The following is a 19233-nucleotide window of genomic DNA, read 5'->3' as shown; positions in this document are numbered from 1 at the left end:
AGGCTTGAAATGGACTTCTACACATTTGATGCATAGGTTTTGGAGTATGTCCAACACAACTTACACATTGACACACTGTTCATTCTAAACTACAAATTCGTATAGCATTAGAATTAACCTAAAACCTAAGACACTATTATAAAAGGCAGAACTTAGCTTATTGCCCTTTCGTTGACAAAAACTGTGCCATAAGATGACAGGATTATCTTATGCTTCGTACTTGTCCCTCATCTTGGTTTCTTGCTCACCAACGAATAAAAAGTTCTGTCCACTCGGATCCTGTTCTTTCTAGCGTGTTGCATTCCGGCGAAATGTACAATTCGCTTCTTGCGCGTGGATGATACGGTCGCGAGCACACATAACCTGTACACACCGATCGAGACGAAACAGCGCGTAACATGATCGAAGAAACGCGGACGCGTGGCGCGAGGAAATTCCAGAGTCCGCGTCGTCCTTGCACGCGGTTCAATGTCAATCTGGACGTGGAAATACGAGACACGTGGTTGATCCTTATCGTTACGTTCTTGCACGCGCGAAATCCGACGCGTAACTGAACGACTGAAAAATTGGTTTACGTTAAGGAAGACGAAGGGACGAAGGTCAGGTGACCACTGCGCCCGCCTTGGCGTCTTGGTGGTATTTTAAGTAATTATCCTGAGACGCATGCGCGGCGATTTAAAATTTTGTCCACGTGATCAGTGGAGCGGGAGAAATTTGATTTATGATTATCGCGTGGGATTTATGAAGTCACGGTGACTTTACAGAGCATGAGCACTGTTTAGTGTACAATTTAGAAATTTTTAAAATATGGAATACTTTATTTAGTGGTACGTCTAAGAAATAGTTTCCAGAATTTCATGTCGCTCCATTTTTTCTGACGAGACAAGTGGAACGAAGATGCGCTAGGCAATGGGAAACGTTTAAAGGGCAGGAAAATAGCGTCCTCCCTGACTGCATTGTGGCTGATGCAGCAACTGGGCGCTAAATACATAGCGCGCGATACGATGGAAATGCCGCGGCACCGGCATTCGGAAACTTCAGGTGCGTGAGAAAACTCATTCTGCCTTTGCAGCGAGAGAGTATCGGCGGGACACGGCTCGGGACGTAAGAAGACGAAGAAGGTTGCATAATTAGGGATTGCGATGCCAGTTACGTCGCGAGTAACCTCTCGTGGAAGTGAAGCAAACACATGCGTCTCCCTCCTTCTTCTATCGTCCTTTCTATACGCGTCTTTTTTTCCCCCATCGCGTGTACGTCTGTATCAGCTATTCCCAAGCGAATGCCACAACATTTTTCCCTTTCGCGACCGTGTACAATAAAGACGTCGATTCTTCGATCTCTCTTGGCATCACTTTTCCTGTGCAATTTGTTTTGGTGCTAGCCGCAGGACCCTTCCGAGAAATTTATCGTTGCCGTCGTTGATTCCTTTATACGTACATACATAGTACACACTTGGGGAAGAGAAATCTGTTGACTGTTCGGATGATTCGGTTAATGGTGGAGTTGGCCAGGAAATGAATGTTCTACAAGATAATTTAGAAGTAGGGGTCAGTTCAGTAGGGGTTGATAGACAAATAGAGAAATTTATTTCTTTGATATATACTAACATGCATAAGTATTTTAGGTACTTTCACGTTATTGGAAATTCACGAAATACCTACACTTTTTTATTTATACTAACTACTATCAAATGTCATTCTCATCAGTATTTGTAAACCTTATATAATCGTCTGAGATGAGGTTTGTAGCCAAAAGTATACATCAGAATTTCACTTGAGGTATTTTACATATTGCAAAAATGTGGGTGTTCAAATACTTATACACACGTCCATTGAATTTGAAACCCGTCATACCCAAAGACTACTCCTGTCAAGCTGTTCCATAACATTAGATCAAAGAAAAGGCAATCGTTATCTGAAAATTATAATGCCAGGATAGCCAACGAAGCGGAGAGTACTCAGGATCAGAATACTATCGAAGGAAAGCAACAATCGTCCTATATCGACAAAGACCTCGGCGAGCGTGTGCGAACCCACGTACCAGCAGACACTTCAACGATTATTTATCCGCAGGTTGAAGCGAGTGCGCGTACTTATGTCATGGGAAAGGTCATTCAAAAATGCCTGCTCGCTGGTTACGTTAGCACAGGAGTATTAGCGAATAGAATTGTCGTTACGTCGTACAGGTGGGTGGTGGTTGGCAGTTATTTCATCGGTGGGCCAATCGTCGCAATGATAACGCTGGATTCGTGCTCTCACGCGTTGCCTCATTTGGAACGACGAGCAGAGAAGCCAAGCTCCGTCGTTGCTCGACCATTATGAGTCCTCGGGCGCTCTCATGATCTCTTTGTTCAGGCCTGGAGAAAAAATAGAGCGATCCTGTTGCAACAAGTTAAAGACCTTTGGTAATTAAAGGAACGGCGAGAAAGAGGTCGACAGTCACACGGTTCGGTGGATTTACCGAAGTGGAGTGCAATGTTTTCGAGGCAATCAGCGCTGGCAAAGGTTGGCTCACACCTTTCTTGCGCTAACTGTTTATGATCCACGAGTGTAAACAGTCGTGTTCTCTTTTACGCGAGAAAGCCGCATGTACCCACGATCTTTTACGTGTCAATGACGCCGTATTACCATCCACTGTCAACCTATCGTGACACGCTGCGTGTGTATCTATTTTGACGAAGTAGCACACGCGAACGTGGTTCGTTCATTCGGAACCTAGCGAGTCGCTACTTAATGAATTTCGAAAGGACACGAACCGCCAAGGCGAAGTTATGTCACGTAATGGGGTCGATGATCTTGAGAACGGGCCAGGAACGGCGCTGAATCGAAATCACGCGATTGCATCGGGCATTATGCATTGTGATTATAACGAACAGCCATCGTTGCGCGGGACGTGTGGTGTGTTGCATAACACCTCGAGCCAGGGTATGCGAATATCTACTTGAAAGGGTTACGTGGTGCACACATCCTAGCCTGAAGAACTTGAATTAACGAATTGACGCCTGGAACTTTCCTTTCCTTATAAGACCAACTGGAGAAAACCGTAGCTGTGCTTAAATTAAGACCCGTCCGCCATTAGACGTAAAAGGAGACACCAGCGTTCGTTGATTTTATAACATCAAGGATTACATCTACCAGGTTACTTGATCTGCTAATGAAATAGAGTAGCACCTAGGTAAGGGTTCATAGAAGGCCCCAGTGTGCAAGCACCAGTCTGGAACGAAAGTGATCCTTTAATCAGACAGCACGCCATAGTGCAAATCAGTAATGTTGACTTAATTAGGTGCAAGTAAAGTTGTCAATGATACACTGTCCCAGAATCTTACCTACAAATGTCGCTCCAAGATCATATTAGAGCGTTAATAATTACACCACGTACTGACACAGATTCCATGCATAACTGTAGTTCCAAACAATTAATTTCTACGAACACCTCCGGCTGCCAGCGAATGCATCGTGCGCATCGAACCAGCGCTCATAATACATTGAATAAAATAAAGAATCTTCGGTTGTCGAGACCGTAGATCCGAAGATTGGACTCGGCTATAATGCCGATTACCATAGGACACTTCTTCGGCGGTCGTTAGAGTTGGACAAAGCATTGGGTCGCAACTTTCACCGCGAAAAAACTCGTTGCTCGGTGAAAATACTGATACGAACAATCGCCTGATAGCGAAACGAGAGAGCCCGGATAACGATAGAAAGCGTTATCCCAGAGCTCGTTTGTGGTTTTGTGGAAAACCTTGCAAACCACTCTTCTAGCTAAATCAGCCATAATTCGATTCGCTGGGTGAAATTCCAAAGAGACCTCATCCACTTTCAAGCGAATCCTATCTGATTCAACAAAGGACCTGTGTTTGGAGTGAAAAGGCACCTCTGAATTGGAGGTTTCGCGAGCCTTTTGCCTACGTCTGCCCGCAATTTGTCTATCCACCGCGAAACGGGATGTTTCTAATACTCCACGTTGATTTAGAAAGCGCCGCAAGTGTCCGAGTCGGCTGCAAACAAACCATTGCAATTAGTAGCGCGACGAGGCAGTCAACCACGTCAGATATCTCGATGGCGCGTTGAAATTGAACGAAAGCGATTAAACGATGAATTTTTTCGTAGATTAATTTATCGATCTCACCGAGAAATATCACCAGACTGTTTTACAATTTCCAGCGAACATTCTCAACACGCGCGACTAATGACACACTGTCAGACTTGGAAAGTCGTGTGTCCGCCTTGGGTGCATCTGTTCGCGCTGCACCGCGCGCCATATGCTCCACGAAAGTGCACGCGAGCCGTGTTTCAACGAAAGTGGTTATATTCGAGGTAGGCGGTACAATGCGAGGGCTTACGAGCCGAGGGGAATTTGCAAAAACTTCTAGGCCGTATTTCAGGATCCTGACTCAAGCCTTCGTGGAGAAAGTTGTTCCTGTAAAAAAAATGAATTTTAATCGATGAATAAGTAATTCGATTCACGGTTCAGTTGCACTCTAATTAGGTGAACGTTACAAGGCCGATAACCGGTAGCTAAACACTGAAGTTCGTTGCTGGTAATGGGTGTCGGTGACCTGCTGACACACATCGTCCTCGCCGAAGTGCACGTGCGCGTTTCTTGCCCGCTCGTGCGTTCCTGCTTCCTCGAGGATACTTTTATAGCAGACCACCATATGTCAACACGCGTCTGTCGATTCGTACTCCGATAGCCAAAGGAAAAAAGGCAGAACTCTAGCTAGAGGATCGAGGTGAAGGATTTATTGGTCTTTTGGTTCCATCGATCACTCACCACCGTGACGGATCTTATCTATGACTGATGTATATGATTTCTCTTGACATAAGAAAAATAAATTCGAGGACGTTGACTTTTTTCGTCCACGATTTATATCTTTTGGCAACGTTCCTGGGTACTCGACCTCCTACTTTGGGAAATTTCAATTTAGAAGAGGTTTGTGGTAAATTTGATTCTAAAAGGGACTTGGCAATTCTGTGTTTTAGGTTCAGTATTTCGTTTAAATAAATAAGAAAAATCGAATTCAGTTGCTTTAAATTGTGTTTTCACGTAGAATAGAAACACTTGTGTTAGTGGTATCTACCTGTTTATAGGAATTTTCTTTTATTTCCTGTAGAGCGTTCATCAAAGTCCTAAGTCAGTAGAAGTGTTGCCACGCCTGAAAGACAAACTCGAAGTGCAAGGGGTTAATTATTCAGAACGAATCGCGTAACAAAAATTAAGGCAGAGATACAATCTGCCGTAACGCGTTACTTTCCATCGCGTGAAAGTGAATCTTCCGTTTCGTAAGCCGAAAAGACGCGAATGGTCAGTGACACGATACTCGCGTTACGCAGCGATTCTTTCTCCTCTCCGTGCGAACGAATCGACGGTGGCACGCGATAACCAACCAGAGACACAGGGAGATGGACAGCCAAGCGAAATCGAATAAAACATGCTGATTTTCGCGTTCAAGCGAATCGACCGCGCTGTCTTATTTCTCAATAACTAAAGGGAAATCGTTCAATCGTCTTTATTCGCATTTTAATTCGAATAAAAGCGAGCATTTCCTCGAAGAAATTGCATAATCATGAATTTATTTTCAGCATAGTTCACACTGTAGAATAGAAATCGCAATAGATGAAAAGAAAAAACATTTCTCTCTCTATTCTCTTTGCAAAAATTGCGCAAGGAAAATGCATATTGAACATTATTCTCGTCGACTACGCGCACACTATTCTCTCCATGAAAAACGTCCCTTCCATAACCCGGAACGATATAACGAAAACAGCTTCGCTAACGAGCAACATTGTTCGACAACCGCTACCTCGACAGCTCACGATTTCCACCTAATAAGCACAAATTAGCAGCAAGACTGGAGCTCGAAGCTAACGAGGAAATATTCGCGCGGCGTTCAGAATACATTTGCATTTGACGAAGTGCCATGGAGGGCGTCGCGCGATCGAGCCACGCGAAAATGATCCGAGCGTTCACCGTTAGATTCGGGGAAGAAATTATTTACAATTCTGTCGGCCATTGCGCGGCATTAAGCTCCATAATCGGATGCCTAGGGACGAACTAAAACTTTATGGCTGTCGGATGATCACCGTTATCGTTCACCGCAAACACAGCAACCGACGATGTCGTATCTCCATCCGCGTCTTTCGTCTCTTTCTCCCCTCGAGGACGAAAAGAAACCGGTAACGAGGCCCGTAAATCGTTAACGTACCAAAAGAATCGCGGAAACAAAACGAGCCGCGCATTCTTCTTTATTCGCTCGCCTGCTCGCTCCTCGGCGAGAAGAGGACGACAGAGCGTTCCACGCTTCGATCGATCGGTCGCGTCGTTTATCATGATCGAACGCTGGACGCGTTTCAAACGGTCGATCGCGACTGTCCAGCCTCTTTTTCCTCGTTCCATCGTACGTGGAAAATAAACGTCGATAACGTCGAGGAGAGGATCCCGTTGCGAGGACGTGGCTCAATCATAGTTCGTTAAAGGGAGATTCTAAGACGCGCGTCATATCGGTCAGAACTGTCTTGACCGCTCGTTAAAGTCACTCGCGGCATCAGTGATCCAGTGGACCACGAAATGATACCGATTTTCTTTTCCGCGGCACGCTCGCGTTCCCTTGGCCTCGGCGCATCCAGTGAACGAGAATATTGGAAATATCTCAAGGCCAGCCGACTGGCTGTTCAATATCGAGTTAATGGCAAATAAAAGGATGTAGGGGAAACTTGATTACAGTAATTCCATTCTTTGATCAGCGATATCCGGTTTATCGACTGGCGTCCGACAAGTCTGCGGCGATATATAATTTTTCACTCATCCTGGGGATGATTAGCAAAAACCTGGGATGAAGAAATTGCTTCGCGACAGCTTTGGCGACGCGTGAATTGCCAAACTTTTAGCGGTGGTTCACCGCCGCGATGTTTGCGTCGGTTTAATGTCAATTTAATTGTGGCCATTGGCCCGAGGGAAAAACACTGGCGAAAGAAACTCGTACTCAAGATGAACTGTTAAAATTCCGAGGGGAGTATCGTTAATTGGCACGTTTCGCTGCTTTCGCTGAGTCAAGCTGCGTCGAGGAGGCAAAATTGCGAATCGCGCGTGGATCAACGACCCCGCGCGAGAAGATAGATCGATCAAAGCCGCGAATTCTCGGGATCGAATGGAACGAGATCGGTCGCGCGTGAAGGGAAGAAACGCGAAACACGCCCGATTCCGAAGCGTTTGCCCTTTTCTTTCTCTCTCCTCCTCACCGACTGGTTCTCCCATTCGTGTTCCCCGAGCCTCCAGCTCGAGCATAGTTAAGCCAGCAATTCGGCCGTGACGAAAATGAATTTTACTTTAGAAATGGTAACGCGATGCGTGATCTATGATAACAAGTTCCTCGGGCAACGGCAGAACGGTCGTAATTTCTTGCGGAACACGTTTGCCCATTTCAGTTATTTTGTTTCTCTATTATGGCAATTAAGGGGCACAATCCGGTTATCTTTCTTCGATGTTACATAAAGAAATTAGAACGTCGTTCGTTTATATATACTGCATTCAAGTATTTCTTAGCTACATGTAAAAGTCTAAGACTTCGTTCAAATTTTGAAGACCACTAATTTGCACTATAAGAAACTATTGCAACCACTATATTAAAACCAACATAGTTGCCTAAGAAATCCCTTGACATTAGAATTACTAAAGCTGCTGAAGTGACTAGTAGAATACACTTGAGACACTGAAATGTTAAATTGAAAAGAAACTTCGAAATATAAAGAGAAAGAAGCAAAACGTCCTTTTCCTGAAATACGATACAAGGCCTCGCCATTAATCGCCATTCACCGTTAATTGCACGTGTGTACACGACGCGAGCTCCTCAAACGTGACCACAAGAAACGACGATAAAATTCTTGTAATCGAGATAATTCATTGGAGAACACGAAACATCAATTAGGGTCCAGAAGGTATTCTCATTACTCGTTCGCATTGAGCATAACTCTATCTTTTGCGTGACGTTTCTCCCGTTCTTACGTAATAGACCACTTCATTCACAAAACAACGCCGCGGTCGCGAGGAATTCTTTTGAGGAGCACCGATATCAGTTTTAGCTGCATATCCACCAGCCATTTTGTGCCTTGAAAAACGGCTCAGCCACTGTGCGAGTCGCGCCTGTAATGCGCCTAAGATCGATTCACCGAGCGACCATTCGATTCGTGGAACTATAACTGTTTTCTCGAGCCTCGGAACTCGGAGGTGCCCGAAAGAACCGTTCCTCTGAGGATTATTATTCATATTACCTTCCTGGCGCGTTTAGATCATAATTAATATACCTGAGGATTATAAAATCCACGCTCGCGGCAACCAATCCCAAGCTGGACCGCTCGAGCATTCACCTGGAATCCTCGATAAAAAGGAAAGTATCGTAGCTTTCGAGCGCAGTCGTGACCCGGCGTCTTCTATTTGCAATCTAACGCGAGGCGAAGGAACGAGACACGAGAGGACGAGAATACTCGTCAGGGCGTGTCTTTCCGTGTTCCCTGCAGCCTCGCATCGACTTTCTCTGCATTGTTGGCGAGCTGGACGTTCCGGGCATCCCTTCGAGGCCCGCGCGGGCCGATATATGTATGAACTCGGAAATAATTATTCGTGAAACCCGCGGCACGAGCGCCTCGGCGGTAGGAGAGGGGGGAAAAAAAAAGTGAAACTTTAAACGAGTCAATAACCGCGCGGCGATTACTTGCACGCGCCTTCCTCGCGAGAGAGCTCGTAAAAGCCTCGCTCTGGGAAGGGCCACAACACACCCTTCGCTTTTTGCGCCCCCTCGCGCGGCCTCCAATCATCGTAAAGCATGAACGGAATTCCGATTCGATAATTCGAGTGTCCTGTTATTTCGTTACGTTTACGCGCGCACGAACGCGAGGCATTCGAGCCTGCCTCGCTCCGAGCATCGTAATTGCCCGAGTACAGCTGTTCAACAGAGGCTACGCTGTGAATCGCAATCACACGGCCAGCCATTTTTCCTCGGACTGAAGCTAAACGTGCGAACCGAGCCAGTTCCTTCTTCCGACGAGACGCTTCCCCGACCCTTTCCAATGCATTCAAACTGGAAGGTTGCCTCATGAGTCGTTGCCGCAACCTGGCTACATATTAAGAAATAATTCCGAAACGCGTAGCGTTCGCTAATTGCGCTTTCCCTCCGAAAACAGAGGGAATGTTAACCTGGAGCAAGTTTCAGCTCCGTGACCTCGTCGATTGGTAGCTCTGCCGGAAGATTTTTGAGCCGAGGTCGGCGATTTGCATAAAATGCGAACGGAACGCGGTATCTGAGCGCTAACGAGCGCGGTGATGGCTCGCGTGCTCTTTGTCGCGTTGCTTCGGTGCCTGATAGAGAAGCGACCGGTAGCACGACCGTGAAGGTGTGGAAGAAGCCTGTGAATAGTCGTGACACTTTCGTGGCTCGATCGTTAAGCAGCGATATCGACGACAATAACGGTATGTCAGTCTGTATCGATGGCCTGGCTGCTTGTCGCGAGCCTCCTCGAGGTTCTACACGCGTCCATTGTCCGCGAGATTACATAAGAGATTGCGTTCCGCTCCTGGAGCTTCTCTCAGCGTCTGAAGTTTCGGTATCGATCACACGATGCTCGCGTTATCGCGTCATCGATGCCTTTGATCTTCGTGAGGATTTATGGATAAACTGTTAACACTCCGCCGATCATATTGTGTACGTTAAATGAGCTGGAAGCCCGTTAACTTCCCGTGAGAAATAGCGTCTGAGAACGTTAAATGACTTGAAAAATGATCTTGCAAAGATGATTTGATATGCAATAGAATAATGGAGTGCCGTCATCGACGGAGTTTATCTTCTAAAATATTGTAGAATGTACCGTGGCAGATTGTTAACCAGTCAGCGGAGATTGGATGGGAACAATTTCGATGATTGTTGGGTACACTTTTCGAGCTGGCTGACTCAAAGCGGACTGACGAGGTACACGTTTACCAAGCTGTCGAGGAACGGCACAAGCATCCGAGGAGTTGTTGAAAACCGTCGGCAACGACTATTTTCCAACGTTTGAGAGAGCGACTCTTTAATAAAGCAACGACAACTTCCTTAAGAACGTCGCGGGTAGCAGGTTAAAAATGCGTTAACAGCTTGTAACGAGTACCTTCCGTGTCAGTGATCCCTGGCCGAGAAGTCTCCGAGATCTCGGTAGGTGTCGTCGACAGGTATTTCACCTTCGCGCACCGAGAGAAGAGCCTCTTGTTTTGTAGTACTTTTCTCTTATCTGCCGGATCGCCGATCCGAGACTAGTCCTTCAGGGTCCAAGTAAGCGTGCAGCGCGGCGACTCGCGGCGACTCGACGTTTGCTTCCAATGCCTGGCTACTTCTACGTTTTTTTTTTCTTTTAGCTGCTACCTGATATGGAAATTTGTAATTTTCCAATAATTACGAGTAGGCAGCCTGTGGTAACGTGAAATGGTAATTACGGACGCAAATAGTTGCATGCAAATTATCTGGGGATAGAAAGCATCTGGCCTTCACTGGTCGAAATGTTAATAGTTACGTCTAGCCTAGAATATAGGCACAGTTTTTAGAAACTTTCCCACGAAATGTCGCGAGTTGGTATGCTTTAGTATGAAAACAGTTGATGAGGTTTTTAGGACAGTCTGGCTTCAAGACTGAAATTCATATTCGACTGGCGTTACCTTCCTCATAAAGACAGTGTTAATAGATGCTTCGAACTTTAATTATAATTACTTTCCAATCCAAGTCACTTACGTCAGGGGAGTTCTTATGAATTCAAAAGGTATACATACGAAGAGTCGAAGAGGTTGCACTCAAGTATCCCTACACTTAGGTACACGTGTACCTGAGAGCACTTGAGTGCACATGTACTCGACATCTATGCGATTCATGCTATACTAGGGGACTGGACAATGAACGCGTAAAACGCGTTTACTAACACCTTCTCCATTCCCTCTAGGAGGGTTAAATTCACCAAAATTTTTGACCAATAATTTTCGTGCCACTACGCAAACACTTTTTCGCTATTTCTCAAGCCCATATCACAGCGCAGAGGTTCGTAGGAAAAAGTAGACGGTGGAATTCCCTTTTGCCTTCAGTAACGTTCGACGAGCAAAAAGAGAGCGGCGAGCCGAGGGACAGGGGATGGGAGAAGACGTCTCGCCCTCGGGCAAGACAGAGTCATTCTGAACTAGTGTCTCGTTCTTTCTAATGACTGTCATTTACCTGGTGTCATCCTCGTGTCCTGCAGCATCCGACAATCCACGATGGGCCCTCATACTGCACGTAATCTTTTCAATGTCCGAGGCAAGATGGATTCCCAGCGTCATTAGGGAGCATAAAGTGTCTCTCTTTCCTTGTTCGCCCACTTCCTCGCCCCTTTTCTACCTTTCGTCTTTTCCGTCTGCCCGTGGAATTTGCCTCGACTCCTCCGCGCTGCCAGCTCCTCTCTCGCCTCCACCGCCTTCTTCGCTCCTTCTTCGTCGCGGCAATGGGCTGTGCCAGGTGTGGTCATTAATTTCGCAGCGCGGTGGAAAAAGTACTCGGGAACCGAACAAAGGTACCGAGGTTCGTTCGGTGCACCGCTCGCGGCCTGAGACCGCGATTTTTGCGGGACAATTATTCGCGAAGGTTAACCCAGCCGACGACGTCGGGATGACTGTAATTCCACGTCGAATTTTCCGAGCGTTTTGCTCTTTGACCGACCAAGCAGCTCAAACATGAAAGAAATTCTCCATGCTTCCCAGAAAATTTGTCCCCAGGAGGCAAGTAGAACGACCTATTGAACAGAATTCAAAGAAGCGATTCTCGAACTGCCAGACGAACTTGCTCGAAATTTCCATTGCGAATTTAAATAAAAAAAATCGCTGTGCTTGGAATCTTCTGTCACCCCAGGTGATAGATCTTCCTGTGTAATTGTCGAACTACTAGTAAATAGGGTACACAATTACCTGGGTAGCGGTAAACTCAGGCGGAGGCGGAAATCAATCGGAAACGTTCAAACCGCGGCTATCACCGCCACCCCCGCAAGGTATTTCAACGGCGAGACCGTCTCACCACTGGCACGCAAGTTATAGGCACTATATTATACTCGATATGTTCCTGTGTACGTACTACACGACGCAAGTTCGCAACTCTCTAGGCGCTCACAAGTAAGACAGCAATTTCCATCAGTAAAAATAAGAGACGTCATTAGGAAGAAGAGGTTTAGCGTGATTTCGTAGAGCGCGCGGGAAAACAGTCGCGAAAGTAATGTTGCTCGCTTTACGTAACGAAAAGAAGAGGCTTATTAGCGCGGCCAAATCCAGAGTAACGTTCTATTGCGAGCACGCATGTTCGGGTGAATGAATCGCGCTCTACTTTCTGCGCGAACTAATACGAACCGCAGAACAATAAGAACAGTGCTATATCAACGATGACACGCTTTAACTCTTGTGCAGCATTCGGGATAATTTCACCAGAAACGTGTATTTTAAAAGTGACATAACTCAAGAAGTTCGATTATCGAGTTACGAGTATATGAATTAGACATTGAAATTGTAGAGTTTATTCCAGGAACTCTATGGTAAATAACGCAAGACTATTTTTTATTAGGTGAACCTACTTTTTGCGTTAATATTATGTGCATACCTAGTAGAAAATTTTCTTTTAATATTATGAATAGTTTTCTAGCTTCCTCTGAAAAATATAGGTACCTATATTTTTATATTTTTATATTTTTATATTTTTATATTTTTATATTTTTTATATTTTATATATTTTTATATTTCAATTGTGTCACTTTTGAAATACATGTATACCTAGCTCAGACGAATCTGGGCGTATCGATACTCTCTATTACTTTCTTATACGGGAGCCATTGAATAAGAGAAGAGAGAGAGAGAGAGAAAATACCGATGCAGCCAGAATCGTATGGTTTGGCCAAATTACAATATTTCTCCTTTTCTCGTTGCATTCACTGACAACTGAAATTTAATCAATTAAAATTGCCTCTAATTTCGGTAGGTCCGGTGGTTCCTCCAGCTCGTCCAGTGCTGGCATGGTTCCATCGACCGGTGGAGGTCCTGGAAACCCAACAGGAGGCGGTAGGATGGCCGTGATTGGCGTGACCAGGAACGTGAGGCTGCGACGCCGCGGAGCGTCAGGATTCGGTTTCTCCCTTCGAGGCGGTCGAGAGTACGCTGCTGGATTTTACGTCAGCGATGTGCAGCCAGGAGGAGAAGCCCACAGAAATGGATTAAGGGTAAGCTGATCCTCGTAGCGTTCTCGTAACACTGTTGCCAACTAATTTATGCAATCTCCGCGAACCGGGGCGAGTCGAATCTGCGAGCTGAGAAAAAAAAGGGCAACCCGTTTCCGCTCTATTTCGTCGGTGGCGTTTGCACCGAGTTTCACCTGGCTGTCGGTTTGCTTTCAGGTCGGCGATCAGATCATAAGGGTGAACGGGTACCCAGTGGAGGACGCCGTCCATCAGGAAGTCGCGCTTCTGGCAAAAAACCAGCAAGTGCTCGTCCTCAAGATTCGAAGTAATTACCACGTTGTTCAGATACTTTAAGCGATGCCAGTGTAAACCGATATCATTAAGCGCATCCGTCTCTCTTGTCGTTTGACGCAAGCGTACTCGTTGCTTCATGTTTCTCTTTTTTCTCTTTCAGGCGTGGGAATGATACCTGTAAAAGAGTAAGTACCGATCGGTCATTAAAACGTTCCGCGGGGCGATCTCGGCCGCCTGCGGTCTGTTTCCTCGTTATAAGAGTACTTTATGATTCGCAAAGCAATCCCAACGATCCGGTCACCTGGCACATGGTGCAGCAGCAACAACAGCAGTTGCAGTACAACGAAACTGGCTTCGGAGGTGTGCCCAGCACCGAGGTCAGGATTCGGATCATCGTTGGGGAGAAGGGTCGATTGGGTTGTGGGGTTTGCAGGGGCATGGTGCCTGGCCTCACTGTTCAGGTTAGTTGCAACTCTATTAGCACCTGACTGATTAATTATCGGTGAACACAGTATTTCCTTGTTGTAGTCTGGTTATTATATTCGCTTTAAAGTTTCCCAAGAGTTACTCAAATGGAAATCCTTCAGGGTACCAGAGACGACGGTCCAGCGCGGGCAGCAGGGTTGAAAGCTGGCGACGTGATAGTTTGGTGCAACGGGCAGCGACTCACCGATCTTCCGTTCGAAAGAGCCATCGAAGTAATGAGAAGCGCAGCTGTGCTCGAGCTAATAGTGCAACGACCCACACCGAATCACCTTTACGACTGCCCCGAGCCGCTGTGGACTCGAGGCTCGAGCGGCTACGACTCTGAAACGTCGAGCGTGGCTGCGGCAAGTCCACAGCCTCAGCAGAATTCTTCCTACTCCCCTCAGCACCATCACGACCCCAAGATGCACCATCGATATCCACGCGAGGACATCTGCAACAGAAACGGAAGGTCAGTGAAAAAAGAAATAGGAATCTTCCATCTTCTTATTTCTTTAGACTAATCAACCCTTGGAAGATAACGCATGACGAAATCCTCAACGACCATGCTGCACGATTACAGCATAATGTTAGTCGCGGGGACTATTGTACGTGATTGCAATTAACAAGGACCGGTTGAACGTTCCTCAGGACCGATCGTTCGATCGGCAGAAACTATCAGCTGCGCGGATACATATCTCTCTTGTTACTAGCTGTTATCGGTCGACATCGATGAATTTAACACCGAGAGAAAGTTGTTCTATTAATAGGACATTTCGCGATTACGATCGCGGCACCGAACACGACGAATTCCTGAGCGGTACTTTAACGTTCATCCTGTTCTTAACCAAGCTCGATTGCTCGTGCTTCCTCACGACGCGCAACGTCGCGTTTAATTGGAAATTAGAAAGCACTCGGTGCCTTCGATGAGACATTACTCGAGCACGCGGTGCCTTTGAATTTTCCAGGGCCTGCTGCCCGTTGGCCTTGTCCACGAGCAGTTGCAGTTCCTCCGAGTGGAGTCACGTGGACCAGGTAAAAATCATCTTCATAAAGAAGAAACGAGTTATGGTAACCTGCCACAAACTAACCAGACGTTTCAATATTTCAAGGCTCAGGAATGGACACGCAAACCAAATAACACCACCGTAATCCGTATTAATCAGAACCAGAACCAAAACCACAGGCTCATGGGTGGGCCAGGTCACCCAAACTCACGAGGCAACTATGAAGACGACATTGACAACGAACCTCTCTATGACCCAGTGGCGCCCAGGATCGATTACGAAGTTCACGATTTCGATGCCAATCCTCGTGACGAGGCGAACCGACGCTTGGCGTTTCGACGAGACAACTGCAGGCAGCAGGACGTTATTTACGATGGTCCAGCTGATGACGTTCCTCCGTATCATGGATCCAAAGTGAGAAAATTGTGTCTTCTAATTCTTCAAAGTCTCTTCATAATATGGTAACAAAGTTTAGTGAGACTCAGAGGTGGAAGGAATAAGGAACTTGTTGTTCGATACTTAATGAGTAGTCGATATGTGCACTTTCTACCTCTTAGTGCTCTCATAATTGTCGCGATTATCTGATCGAATTAGCGTGACGATCGTTGTACAGTGCACCAGCAGCGCGACTTAATTAAAAAGAGAAACGATCGCGAAGGTAGGGTGCCCCTACATGTCGAGCCAGAGTTTCATGCCTCTTCGTATGATCTGCATCACAGGAAAATGGCTCGCAAGACGGCAATCGGCTGTCAGAGCTGCAGATGATGCAGAGGCAGAATGAGTTGGACAAGAAAACAGTGACGACTGTGGAGGTGCATCAGTCTGTGTGCCCACCGGCACCTCCGCCACCTCTTCCTTATAAGTGGCATGCAGGTTTGTTAGAAGATCTCAGAACACGATACATATCAAATTTAGAGAAAACTATAGAAAATAATGTGTAAAAGCTTGATGTGAGAATAGGTCTCTTAAGTGTAATAATTACTTCTTGATCAGTCTGTGCAAGAGTTCAGAGAAATCTTCATAAATTTTCAGAAATTTGAAAATTTAAAAATCTGAAAATTTGAAAATTTGAAAATTTAAAAATTTGAAAATTTGAAAATTTAAAAATTTAAAAATTTGAAAATTTGAAAATTTGAATAATTCAATATTTAAATATTTACTAATTTCAATTTTCAAAAAATTCTATATCCCCAATAAATAGTGAATACTTACACCTATTACACTGTGAGAGCTTTTCCCATTAAACACTGCTTTTTCAACAAATATTTTCCACAAACTGAGAACCCTATAATTGGTACAGAGACAAAGCCAATGAACGCAATGGGCCTGCAAATGGGTAGCACAATGTCGATGGGCAGCACAGGATCCACAGAGACCGAGTCAAGCCTGGAGTCGTCTTGCAGCAAGGACTCTGCCTCGACCTCCTCGTCCTTGTCGACGTCTTCCTGCGAGCCACCGTCGACGGTTTCCTTCGGCTCGATGACGGCTGGCCCGACTGGGACCAATAAAACCATCGAAGCAGTGACCACCGTGCACGCGACATCCCGCAATTGCGCCACAAGGACGTCTCCAATCGCCTGCACCGACCTAGGCTCAGCCATAACGCAAGAACTGCAGAGGCGGGCGCAGCAGGTAGTAGCTTCACATTACTTTTTTCCCTCTTTTCCACATGAAACTAAATAGCATAAACGTGCCATGTGTATCGCGTTACCTGGAAATTTATACGCATCGCTGGAATTTTGAGCCCTGAGGACGATTCAATTGATCCTGTTCTTGGAGACTATGGTTCTTCTGCTTTCATTTTCATACTTTGTACACCCTGATGGTGACAATGTCAGACTGCATGCTTGAAGTTTATCTACGTGACACGTGTAGGAGGATAGCGGAGATTTCTCGCGAAGCTGTATCTTTGTCTTTCTATGGTCCATTGCGTCAGACGGAAATGGTACCTCAGAAGGTGAAAATATTACTTATCAGTGGAGTTAGTCACGCTTGTGACGTTCCTCGAGACTTTCGTATTCGTACGTCTCTGTAAAAAGCATCAGGAAGAGAGTCATTCAGCTAATCCATGAACTACGATTTCTGCTTCGGTCATTTTTGTTTATGGCACCTTTTGCGTCACTCTCAGAGATTACGTTTTCCTTTGTAGATAACACTTTTAGCGAGGTATAGTCATAGCGCTAATAATAATCGGTGTTCTAATTCAGTGTTATCAGAGAGCGCTAGACATCACTGATCGCGAAGGTAACGGTACGACAAATGTTGTTAGCGTTTACACGTAATTTGAAGGCGTGACCGCGACTAATCGATGATAATACGCGGCACACGAGTCGGATACAGGTTACAGTGCTCCTTACGGTAGCCGTGTCTAATCAATCCTCTGCATCGCGAGATAATTGATCGTCGACGAGTATCACGTATCTGCGTTCCTTCCAGAGGAGCATGAACGTAGGCAAAACGGAAGTGGCGAAGGAGAAGACTCTCGAGGCGCGGAAGCCGCAAAATCCGGAGGCGCTGAGGGCACAGGAACAGAAAGTCACGCATGACAAGGTAATATTCTACTTAAAATTCTACGTAAAGCCTGTGTTGTCGATCTAGCATGGGAAGTGTTCAACTTGGCGCAAATTCTCCAAAAAGATACCAATCATCATTCCATAAGCTATTAACAATAATGTTCTGTACCTAATCATAGGTGCATAGAAAATAAATATACCATACGATACCATACACTGCTATATTATCATAGCACGAAATAAGTAGTAGATAAGTTAACTACTTCCCTTGTAAGATTTCAATCGACTGATGTACCCATTTGTCGATACAGCGGCTGCCCAGCTACGTACATATCTAAGATCTCTTAAATTGAACGCGAAAGCGATAGGCGCTTAATCGTAGAACAGTATGATCTACAAGATCCATCGATATGTTTTTTAATTATGCTGAGCGAAAAAAAAATGGCAAGTCGATGGAAAAAGAGAAGGCGCGATAAAAAGATGCGCGGGGTAATAATGAGTAGAGAGTCGATCTAATTAAAAATTATTGCTTGATGTTGCAAATGATTGAACTCTGGTAGACGAGCATCCCAGCGAAGTTCGATTAAAGTATACAGCGATGCATTTGCAATTTATCTTGTCTTTTATTTTCCATCGACTCGACATTCGTCTCTGCTGCAAAATAATGAAGTAACAACGAAACTGGGTGGTAACCATAGCATCTGCGACGGAAGTGGTCGAGATAAAGCGAGTGTTGAATTCTTTGCAGCTGATGGAGGAATTCAAACGTGCTCACCGAAAGATGTTCAACTCCACTCAGCAGAAGGTTCACTTCTCCGATCAGGTGTCTGAGCAGGTAAGACTGTGATAAGCTTATCTTTGTGGTAAACGCGTAGCGTCTTCGAATACGTGACACCTCTCTGTTTCAATGGAAAAATTCGCGGTATACATTTTACTTGAAAATATCTGTGCTCATAAAACAAATTAGATATAAGATATATATCCTTATTTTCGAGATATTAATATTTGAAAGTTTCAAACCTCGATTCTATTTTATGAACTTATGCTTTCTCAATTCTGATTTTATGAGGGAAAGTTCCTTCAAGTTCAATCTTCTTTTACTGAAAATACAAATTGGGTCTCATAAATTTTGATTTAGGTAAACATAATTACTTTAGTGACTTCGATTATTTTGCTACCTCTATGTACAGCCAGAGATATCTACTCTCCTCGATCATACCATAACGTGTACCTACATTTCCTTCAAAGATCTCACGCGAAGCGATCCGAGATCTAGCAAAGTCATCGATCCTTGAACGATCCAGCTTCTTACACAAATCGCGCGCGTAACGCTTCGAATTTCGCTGGTGAAAACTTTCACCGTTTTCCTTCTCTGCGAGGACGTTGCATCTTCTAATTACCGCGAAGATCCCTAGCAGAGGTAAAATTCCTCGGGCGCGGCCGCGAGCGATCGCAGGACGATGCGCGGCGTTGGCGTCGGTGGAAAAAGCGGAACTGGGGATACGTAAGCTGGGCAATTAAAAAATGCTATTAGCAACAGTCTCGGGATTGAAGCCGCACAGTGAAAACAGTCCGCGGGTACGCTTAGCAACCGAGGGATTAAATATTGATACAAAAGGAAGCGGAATAAAGTAAATAGCTTCATTCTTCGGTATACGATACCCGAACGGTTCTTACGTTGTTAATTACACAACCGAGATCTGGCAGAGCAAACAGATAAGGTCTCGAAATCGCCAAGACTCCAGAGCAGTCATTGTC

At 45.4% G+C, this 19233-nt stretch overlaps 1 protein-coding gene and 1 long non-coding RNA gene across 3 annotated transcripts in view; one reads left to right on the top strand and one right to left on the bottom strand.

Annotated features, from left to right (window-relative positions):
• LOC143180846 (uncharacterized) overlaps nt 1–19233 on the top strand; it is a 35524-nt gene that overhangs the window by 13084 nt on the left and 3207 nt on the right. Inside the window, exons 2-12 of one of the 2 annotated variants that reach the window (XM_076380844.1) lie at nt 13001–13238; nt 13413–13521; nt 13651–13675; nt 13771–13951; nt 14078–14427; nt 14924–14990; nt 15068–15376; nt 15682–15835; nt 16263–16594; nt 17399–17512; nt 18224–18310. In XM_076380844.1, coding sequence (XP_076236959.1) covers nt 13001–13238; nt 13413–13521; nt 13651–13675; nt 13771–13951; nt 14078–14427; nt 14924–14990; nt 15068–15376; nt 15682–15835; nt 16263–16594; nt 17399–17512; nt 18224–18310 — 1966 coding nt within the window. The remainder of the gene's footprint in view (nt 1–13000; nt 13239–13412; nt 13522–13650; nt 13676–13770; nt 13952–14077; nt 14428–14923; nt 14991–15067; nt 15377–15681; nt 15836–16262; nt 16595–17398; nt 17513–18223; nt 18311–19233) is intronic. The other variant, XM_076380845.1, reaches the window with a different exon arrangement.
• On the bottom strand, nt 11603–14205 carry LOC143180847 (uncharacterized). Its single transcript, XR_013002193.1, has 2 exons — nt 14161–14205; nt 11603–11774 (listed from the first exon to the last, which is right to left on the bottom strand). It is a non-coding gene; the product is annotated as an uncharacterized LOC143180847 (long non-coding RNA).

Source organism: Calliopsis andreniformis, chromosome 6 (assembly GCF_051401765.1).
Source record: "Calliopsis andreniformis isolate RMS-2024a chromosome 6, iyCalAndr_principal, whole genome shotgun sequence".
NCBI lineage: Eukaryota > Metazoa > Arthropoda > Insecta > Hymenoptera > Andrenidae > Calliopsis > Calliopsis andreniformis.
This window is presented reverse-complemented; position numbering and strand designations above follow the sequence as displayed.